Source organism: Athene noctua, chromosome 28 (genome assembly GCF_965140245.1).
Source record: "Athene noctua chromosome 28, bAthNoc1.hap1.1, whole genome shotgun sequence".
NCBI classification, from domain to species: Eukaryota; Metazoa; Chordata; class Aves; order Strigiformes; family Strigidae; genus Athene; species Athene noctua.
In genome coordinates this window covers 4363405-4373816 of record NC_134064.1, presented here as the reverse complement: position 1 = coordinate 4373816, position 10412 = coordinate 4363405, and the positions used below count along the sequence as shown (strand labels likewise).

General features: G+C 47.8%; 1 protein-coding gene across 1 annotated transcript; it reads right to left on the bottom strand.

Annotated features, from left to right (window-relative positions):
* Positions 1-664: 664 nt before the first annotated feature.
* On the bottom strand, positions 665-9957 carry STC1 (stanniocalcin 1). Its single transcript, XM_074928666.1, is given in 5 exon segments — positions 665-2548; positions 5785-5996; positions 6997-7139; positions 9437-9896; positions 9898-9957. Coding segments are annotated over 5 exon segments (1146 nt in total). The 3' UTR covers positions 665-2277.
* Positions 9958-10412: the final 455 nt, after the last annotated feature.

The following is a 10412-nucleotide window of genomic DNA, read 5'->3' as shown; positions in this document are numbered from 1 at the left end:
GAAGTTGTTTGGACGCTGCTTCGAGTTGGGTAAAGACCTTTTTTTGTAACTACTTCCCCAAACAGCAACACGCACTTGATGCACAAACCCCACCAGGTTCCCCACCCAGCAACGCCCGGCTCCTGCCAGCACGGCGCGAGGTGTGATGCTGGAGGGTGGAGAGTCGCACGTGCACGTTCTGGGATCAGTTCCTAAGCGTAAGTCAAACTTTTAGGGTCAGGATATTAAAGGGGCCTTTGGTTTTCACCTTGCAAAACTTGTGTTGGACTCTATATACCTGACTGTGATTTAAGAATGAGCAATATTGCATCTTGCTTGCCCTGGACAGCACGCTTCAGAGTATTAAAAAAAAATAAAGTAACAACCCTCTACCGTCAGCAACATTTTTTGCTGCTTACAATTTTATGACAGCACTTTTGGGCTACATTTAATGAAGACAGCAATATTAGAAATGCTGCCACTGCATCTGGTTTCAATATATTAGCAGCAAGTTATTGTTTAAAGGCTTTGTGGTTTTAAAAAAGAAAAAAAAAAAAAAAGAAGTTATATTGCTTTAGATTTTGAAAAGAAAAAAAATAGATCCCTCCTTTATTAGCTCTCTAACTAGTTGAGCAAGAGTCATCCACTCTGCAGACGGACTCTAACGGGATAGATTTGGAGCGTGGAACTGGCCTCGTTGATCGCATGCCATAGTGTGGCTTTTTTTGGCTCGCCGCAGCCCGGCCGGGCTACTGTGCAGAGCCGGCGTTGGGGGGAGGCCCCCGGCTACTGCCACGGGCCCGGTGGCTCCGCTCCTGCGCGCAGAGGCGGCCCAAGAGGTGGACGGGAGGAAAGGCAGACCCGGGAGCGTTAACGCGTGTGTCCTCTCAAAGGCAGGCGCAGCGCTCCACGCGTGAAGCTGAAGAGAACGGAAGGATTTCTCCTGCCCTTCCCCAGAAATCAACTTTCTAAGGGAAGCTTTACCCTGCGGCAGCTATGAGATCCTCGAGCAGCTTTTCGTCAGCCACCCGATTAATTCCCCAAATAGCTCTCCAGCAGCACTCGTGCCTTGGGTATAACTACATCTCCCAGCAGCTCTGTGGAGATAGGACTCGCCAGTCTGAACTCTTTATTTTTTTTTTTCCCCCTTCCATTTTAACTACGAGAAGAGAGGCTTGTTTCTGGCCCTGTGATTTCTGTCCTAAACATCTTCTCTCTTCCATTATAAAAAGGCCACAGAGTAGAACGTGAACTCTTGAGTATGACAGAGATACTGTTTCCAGGAAAAAAGAAATAGCTAACTTACAAAACTAAGTTTATGCAATAAAGTTATTATATTCTGCTTCTTTTAAGCAGACTCTCGTGGAATTTATGTACAGTACATGACAGATTTTAAAACTATTTATACCACAGTTAGAGCAAGAGCTTTAATACTCTAGTCTTAAGACAGGGTTTGTTTTTGTTAGATTTCTTTTAAAGCTTTAGACAGTTAAATACAGTACATAGATGTTAGCTTTTAAATACAATGCAAGATTATGTAACCTTCTGACTAGCTTCAACCATAGACTGGCACCTCTTTTAATCATTTCCGTAGTACAAAATGTTCCTTTCCTGATTTGGTGTGTGTCGGGGGGAGGGGGGGGGGGGGGGGGGGGAGTTTTAACTCATTTTGCACTGTGGTGCCAGGTCACGGTAACTAGAATCATCCACAGCTAGCGAGTTTGGTAAATCCATGGGTTAACAGAGCTGTATTGGAAGGATTAGGACTGTATGACACTAAGAGACCAGGAATATGACATTCATATTCGTCCATGGCCAGCACAGATTCATAACACGAATTCCATTGACATCTTTAGGATGTGCAATAGTTATTAGTGCATCTATCGTCGCCTACCAGCTTACTACAAGAGAGAATAAGCTATTCTCCTTGGTGCCAAATCTTCAGACTTCAATGGTGTTAGCGCTACAGTACATTTAGAGTTTGGTTGTCTGAAGGCCTGACTACTGTCCGGTTCTATTTAAGACTAAGATCGTTTGGGATATCTTTTTGTGGGGAAGAAAAGAGATGGAGACATTTTGACGGCGGGAAAGCTGAGACACTGAACACAGATCCATGCAAAAGTTTTGTTCGAGAGGAATAGAAAATATTAATGACTAAATCTAAAACCAGTTCCTAGTTGTTATTAAAACTAGCTACAGTACACTTGGTTTGGGTGCGTTACTCTTCTAGAAAAGAGAGACGTCAGCTTTGGTAGTGCTTAGCATCCCTTACACACCCATTGTGGCTGCCCCGAGGAGTTACGCGCTTTCGGCAGAGCTGCGCTTCGCGTGGGCCGGGACGGGCCCCTCACCTCGGAGGTTCCTGAAGTAGAGCTTTAGCTTCTGCGGCTCGGTGATCCGTCTCCTGGTGAAATCGGCCCGCGGGTGGCCTTGGGCGCAGTGATCTGTCTGCAGCAGGTGGAAGAGGCTTGCCATGTTGGGCCCGATCTTCTCCATCAAGCTGTCCTTGATGGTGCTGACAGTCTCCTCATCACACTCCAGTAAGCTTCTCACCAGCTTGTTGTAATACCTGCATGAGAGTTACCATCCGTTATTCCAAGGCATCTCCCAACAAGATGAAAGAAAGAAGGTAAGAGCTGATCTCAAGCCAGGAGACCACTCCCAGCGACAAAATGACGAGAATCAGAATTTTTTAAGTCATTTGGGGTGTGTTTGAAATTGATCTGACAGTGCACAACACGCATATTCTCACTGCATCTAACAAACACCCCGGACCTGGACATGCTGTGCCCATGACATGCAGAAGGAACACAACCTGTCAAACTTCTGATTCAGTTGTCCTAAATGAGCAGCTGCTCCAGCCCTGAATGGTGAGGCCATAAGCACAAGTGGTTTTGGTGGATCGGGAAGAAGGTGAGAGTGAGGAGCTAAGACGATGGAGTAATTGGCTTAAGTGTGTGTTTTACTCTCTGTTAAATAACGTGAGTTTCTAGAGCTTTAGGAAGAAAAATAATTGTGTCTTTTTAATAGACAGATACTGCCTGCCACCAGAGAGGATACAGGCTAAAGAGACCACTGGGTGGTACCACCCTCCCCAGGAGTGTGTCCATCCCCGTGGCGCCGTTCCCCTCCGTCCCTCTCCCTTCCCCACCGTGCACAGCCTTTAGCAAGGGACCAGGAGAGGGAGAAGCAAAGTTCGGGCCAAGCCGGAGCCTGACAGATGTCTGTATTCCCTGGGGACAGATCTTTAGGACATACAATCAGTTGTCACTTCCAACAAGCTGACCATGCATTAAATCACCAGTGAGGACCTTATGCTTTGCCCTGTTGCCTGCCTGCCTCCTCTACAGCCTGCTGTTCCCATCTCGCCTCCCCGGAGCACGCGTTCCTTGCTCAAGGAGGGAGCCAGGAAATTGTGCTGATCTGTTTCCCCGGCGCTGCTTGAGCCGAGCCGAGCACAGTGCTCAAAGGAACAACCCTCGGCGGGGCCGAGGCAGAATCAGCACAGCCCTGAGCACACGGCTGGCCCGGGCAGGGAGAGCAAAGCTGGCAAACGGGACCTCGCTGCGGGAGACAACACCTTCCTAGGGAGAGAAAGTCGGGAAAAGAGGAGCAGTCCCATATTTGCTAGGCTACTTCTGCCTGAAAGGACGTCGGGGAACTTATTTTAAGCCTTTAAGGTCACCGTGACATTTTTCCACAGGAGCAGAGAAGAGAATAACCTGCAGGTGGAGGAGGGGAAGGAAGAGGGAAATGAGAGTTCGCATTCAAACTCCTTTCCTAACTCTCAGCTCTGGCCTTTAGCAGCCAGTGGAGGTCAGGTGAGGTTAAAGTTTCTGCTGCACCCGAAGTACAAAAGGACCAGGCTTTGGCACGGCGGAGCACAGTGCAAGCACAGCTCGGCTGGGCTAACATTAAGGTCTGAAGCGTGCACAGGAGTTGATGATGAATAAATCTGTGCGAGCCATGCGTGATGCTGAAATCAGTCCCAGCCTGACGGGACAGGAGGAAGAGATCCTGTCCGCCTTCCTCCGTTGCGCTGCCCACCCCTCCTTCATCCAAACACAGCTTGGGGGTTCCCATCGCTGGAGCTGCAATCAAACAGCTCGCTAGTGCCTTCCAGTAGCTCGACTGCAAGCAAAGGCAACACGGCTTTCCTCTCCTCCCGCTCCTGCCATGAGATTAAATCACAGGAAGATGCTATGACCTTTAACTACTTCCTCTCAGTGTCCCAGGCCAAGTGGCACATTCTTACTCTGTGGCTATGTTGGGACAGGGGCTGGGAAAGCAGGATGCTTTAGGAGACCTCAATGTAAACTATTAGCTGGGAAATCCTGCTGCTTTTGTTACTCAACATGTCATAATATCCTTTGGCTTCGACGAGGGTTGGCGGCTGTGGGGGAGGAGTTCCCTCCGCCTCGGGAGACAGCGGCTCCGGTTCAGGCTCTGGAGAGGAACATCCCCAACACGTATAACACTGCCGCCACTGTCACTGCACCCCCCTTCACCCCAGTGCCCCTACAGCCCCGCCAAGGGCTGCTGAACTCTACAGTCCGTCGTGTTAACCCAAACTCCTCTTCCAGGCTGTAAAACACGGATGTCACAGCTCTGCCTGCTCCTCGTCCCAGCCCGCGGGGGAATGCTGAAGCAAACCTCCTCCAAATCTGCTTGGGGGAAGAGGGGAAAGACACACAAGTATAATTTTCGTCTTCCCACAAGTATAATTTTCTGGATATAATATCTACAGTAGAGTTTTCTATAATAAATTTACGCTGGTCAGAGATGGAACATCTGCGTGTCACTTACATACCTCTCTGGAAGCTTAAGATGCTTCTAGAGGAGGTCAAACAGCCACCCCAGAGGGTGGCATTCGCCACAGCCAGCCAACATGTTAAACCGCAGCTTGGTCTGTTTGCACTCAAATTCTAGAGCATATTTACTCAAACCGTTCAAAAAGATCCCTTTTATCCCAATCACAAGACTCAGCACTGATTGTTCCAGGATTTAGAAGAAGAAATCCCTGCCCTTGCAGCGTGACTGTGCAGACTGCAGTAGCTCCCTGAAGCCTCTCTCTGTCCCTTGTCCTTGGAGGATGGGGACAGGGCAGGTCTGTGCTCAGATAAGGTGCCAGAGAGCAGCGTGACGTGCCCGTTTCTGCAGGCAGCCTTGGCTATCAAGAAGGAACAGGGGTGAAGACAACCCTCAAGAGCCCCTTAAGAACACCAGACTGTCCCTAGAAATACGAACTACTGGATGGTGGCAGGTTAGGGTTATAGAGGAGCACGTTTGCTGCTTCCCTTTAAGCTTTCCTAGTTCCTCACATTGCCACGGTAAGTCAGAGGGCAAAGCCTCATTTCCTAGTGACGTAGAAACCCAGGGAAGGGGGATGACTCCAGTCGGAAGAAGTGAATGAAACTGCAATAGGTTGAGAAGTTCTTAGGCACTCAGTATACCAGAGCTGCGATATTAATTGAACTGGTTTGGTATTTAAAGGCTCTGTTTACCATTATACTGCATTCAAACTAAAAGAACTAACATTTAAACAAACTCCAGGCTTTGAAGTAATGTACCTCTAGTTAATTTTACGATTCTCCCCTGGAGATATTTATAAGTATATTTACCAAAAAGAGAGTCAGAAGAATGCTGGTAAAACTTAACAAGGATTTGAAAAGGCAGAGAGCTTTACATAGGCTAAGCTGCTTTAGGACTTGTAAGAAGCTAGTCAACTCGGTCCCTCTCATTTACTTTCTCCGTGCCTCACATTTTTGCATTTGATGCGTTTCAGCTGAGGAAAGCTCCACGTACCGGTTTGAGAACTGATTTGGAAGCTGGACGACCTCCGTGATGGCTTCAGGATTTCGTTTCGCAATGCCGCACATGTCCAGTTTGCTGTAGCACTCCTCCTGCACTTCGGAGATCATTCTTTGGAACGTGGAGCACCTCCGGATGGCAAGGAACACCTTGGACGTAACCCCATTTGCAATGCATTTCAAGCTTTCTTTCACAAAAGCTTTTCCCTGGAAACAGAAGAAAAAAAAAAACCAAAACGTAAAACTGCAACAGATTTCATCGAAAGGGATGTATTAACGGATACTCCGCGGTGGCTGGCTGCTCTTAATTACCCTTGTTGCGATTACAGACCTGCTGGAGGTCCCTCACCAAGCACGGCAGGGAACTGGACCCTCAATGCTCGCAATTATTGCACAGTTATCATTCGCAGCAGTTTCGGTTGGGATGAACACAGTCCAGAGAGAACAGCGAGCTCCTGTTCCCAAAAGATTTAGGCAATGGAAGTCTTCGTGTGATGGGCCAACTCTGCCCTCCGGGAGGGGCCCGGACCTCTCGCTGCATACCAGCGATTTAACGCATCTGGCTCACCAGACCTCAAGATGCTTTAAGAGCTTTTAAGTTTGTCCTTGGGAGCGGGAGCACAGGGAACATGAGGGTGTGCGCATTTTGGGAAGAAAATACGAAGGAAAAGGGCCCTTGGCAGAGCCGCAGTCCGCTGATATTATCCTATTTATTCTGCTGTGAGCGACTGCAGCTCCGGAGAGGCTGATCTGGCTGTGCATTCCCAGGCCTGAAGACTTCCAATTCAAATCCCAGCCCTGTGCCAGGTCACACAGTCAGAAGACTTACTTTGTTAGAAGAACGTTTATATTTCCTCCTGAAGAGGAAACTTAGCTCTCCGCCCCACAAAACACTCCTTGCCAAGTCCTCACACATAGCATACAGTATGTGGAAAATGTACGGTAGAAAACAGTCCTGAGGATGCATTTGTAGCCAAAAACCAAAATCATGGTTCAGAGGAGTAGCTAAGCAGCAGGAAGGGCTGTAAGAAAGGAAGGGTTAAGCCTGCACAGACCCCATCTCCACGAGGATGGAGAAATTAAGGCATCCACTCAGCACGTGCTTTAGTGTCGCAGGACTTGTAAAAGCACTTTATTGAATCGGGGCATGAAAAGGGAGCTCTAACGGCGAGGGATTATTCTCGTCCCCTTTATACTCGTAACGTACCTGAGTGTCAAATTTAGCAGCACTGTAGAGGAAGGACTTGCAGATGTCGTACATGCCATCCGTGTCGCACGTGGAGTTCTCCAGGCAGGCGAAGGCCCCGCAGCCCACCTGGAGGGCACTGTTGAGGCACCGAACCACCTCGGCTGCAGAGAGAGGCAGAGGCACCGCGTTACGCACGCACTGCTGCCCGACGCCCTCAAGCCCTTAAGTCGGGCTCAACTGCAGTCAAGCCGTAGCCTGAGTGCTTTTCGAGACTCTTCCTTACCTCTCCCTCCACAGGCACTGCCAGAGGGAGTTATTAACTGAAGTCACCACCAAACCGAGGAACAGAAACTGCAAGGACCGAAACCTTCGATCGGTTACGCACGGATTAAAAGAGAGGCAACATCTGATAGTCTTTGCTGAGCTGGAGGCTTACAGGTCTAGCCCAACCCAATTCTGCCTGCATGCATTTACAGCTTTATTCAGAGTTCCTCTAACAAAGGCAGAAGTCAGGAGGACGGGCCCATGAAGAGCTCTGGGTGGTGAGGTCTCCTCCAGGGTCTCAGACCGAAGGGAGGTCAGAGCAGCTCGGCAGCATCTGGCTCACAAAGCTCATTTGAAAATGAGACCAAAGTGATGGCGATGGCCAAGAAGCCGGCATGACATCTGCACTTAGTGCGTGGAAGCGCTGGTTTTGCTAGCGTTGGGGGTATTTGGGCTTTGCAAACTATCTAGAAATAAGGTTTTAGTTTGCGTGTCGGTTATCAGGACTACAAAGGACTTGAAGGAGCAGCTTGGTGCTAAATACCAACCCGGTACCCAGCAGTTTGCAAGCAGAGCCAAGAAAGGTCATATTGCTGAAGATTCGCAAAGAGGAGGGACATTTGGGTAGAGAAAGTTAAGGTAATGGAGCTGACCATGTATAATTAAAATCGTTGAGGCCGTAGTTAGTCTGAACAGGAGGGTATCCATGTCATCCCATCTTTTTTAGTGCAGATACGATGCATTTTAACAATGAATCAGCAGTATTGCCACATGATTGCCCTGAAATTAGTAGGGATTAACCTTTTTTGGTAAACTGAACATCTGTCCCCTTATGTGTCTGCGCAAGGCATATTCATTACTTTTGCAGATCATGTTACGAGACATTCTTTAGGAAGAAATGCAAACCCAGTGTCTCCCATCAAGATCCTAGGTGTGGGAAAAGTGAGGATTTGCATTTCGTGGAAGAGAACACACCTTATTAAGAGCTAAGTTGTAGCCTAAAGACGTATCTATGTAACTAGGATCTTCACAGAAACAGAGAAGAAAAGAAAATACTTTAAAAAAAAAAAAAAAATCACCCAATTAACCTCTCTTCATTCTCCGCTCTTGCTTACGTGCCTGAAGGGAGAAATATTTGGTAAGATCGTCCTCTCCCCGGTTCATAACCTCACCATCACACAAGTCATTCCCATAATTATGTTTCCACAGGTTCAAATTATAACTTTGCTTTCAGCAGACTTAGTATGCATTAAGCTTTTATTGTTTTAGGCACGGTGCAATAGTGAGACCCTATGTTTCTATAGCAACCAAATACAAAAGGAAATTGAGCAAACACCCTGGTATAATGCTGCAGAGCCTTGCAGATCTAAAATAAGACATCTGTTAATGAGCTCCAAATTGGAGATCTAGTATCTTTTCAGTATACTAGAAGACAGATTTTTAATTTCCATTGTTCAAGACAATGTGTCCAACTTATCTAAGCATCTATAGTGCACAAAGTAGAGACATCCAGAGCTGACTTGCCAGCAATTTTCTTTTTTTTTTTTTTTTTTTTTTTTTATCCATTGTAAAAGCAAGTTTGCTAAATGTCACAATCATATTTTTATGGTACCATCTAACTGATAGCAATCAGTTTTTGAAAATAAATGCTAGCAGTGGACAGTTTCTAGGTTACTGCATTCTTCAAAGTCGCATATCTCTCTCCCCCTCTTTGAATAGACAGATGTTTGGCAGAACAATGGTTCAGTCAAATTTCCACGGATTTTATCAACTTCCTAAAAAGCAAGGAATTTAACACCAAAGTATGATTGCAACTGGAGAAGCGAGAAAGGTACATGCAAGCAGAGGGAGGGGGGGGGTGGGTGGGTGGAAAGTACATGAAACTCGTTTAGTAGATGGGGGAGGAGGAGAGAGAATGGATTGCATCCTGCAAGCAGATCACACACCGGTTCCCTGACCCAGCTCCTGAAAGGAGAAGATTTCTTCTCCAGCTATGCACCAATATTCTCCTGAATCAGACGCTTAAATTAATATTTGTTCCTACAGCCATTAAGTTTATAAGCAAAAAAAAAAAAAAAAAAAGAGAAAAAGAGAAAAAAAAAAGAAAAATGAAAAGAAAAATCAGCAGTAGAGATATCTGAAACAGTTTAACACATCAGGGTTCAGGCTCAAAGCCCTCCTTGCTGGGTGTTACCTGAGTTCTGGGCTGCAACCCTGGGTTTCCTGGGGCTCACAGAGTCATTCTGTTCAGCTTCATAGGATGCAGATGCACTGATCACCAGCAGCAGGAGAAAACCAGACTTTAGGAGCATTCTCTGACAAGTTTCCGCTAAGTGTGTTTTTTTTTTTTTTGGGTGGGTTGGTTGTTTTTTTTTTTTTTTTTTGGTTTGGTCTTTTTTTTTTTTTTTTTTTTTTGGGGTGTGTGTGTGTGTGTGTGTGTGGGTGCGCGCGTGTGTGTGTGTGTGTCTCTCTCCTCTTCCACTTCGGCTTGAGCAAAGATGTGGATCTGGATACGCGCTCCCAGGGAGAGAGAAAGGAGTCCGCCGAGGCTCGGGGACGCGCTGCAGCCCGGCTCGGTGCGGCCCCTCCGGCTCCTGCTCGCTGGGGGACCAGGAGCCGCGCCGAGGGCTTTTATAGCCGCCCTTATCGGTCCCCCCGCGGGCTGCGGAGCCAATCGGGAGGCGCTGGGCAGAGCCAATGGCAGACTGGACTCATTCAAGCCCCAGAAAACTGCAACTTCACAGGAAGAATATTTTCCAGCCAATTAAAAGTACCTGCCAAACAACAATAACCGAAAAAGTTAATCTTTGGAGAGGCGGTGGGAAAGGGATGGGGCGGGGGGGGAGGGGGGGGAACGACGACTTCCTATGGATAATTGAGCTCAAGGAAATGACAGAGCAGTCCTAAATCTTCCCCCACCCCACAAAAATCACCTGCCCTTTAAGAAAAGATCTTTTCCCATCCGTCCAGCGGTTATCCCAGGGTTCCAGCAGCTTGGGAAAAGGGAAGGGGCATTTTTGGACGGCACGTACAATGGGGGCTGACACGGAGCTTTCAGGCAAGAGGGGGGGGGGGGGCAGCTCTACACCTGACCCCAGCCCCCCCCCCCCCAGAAAGGCAACGCGGACATACCTGCGTGCGTGCGGACGGGAGGCATCGCCTCTTGCCTG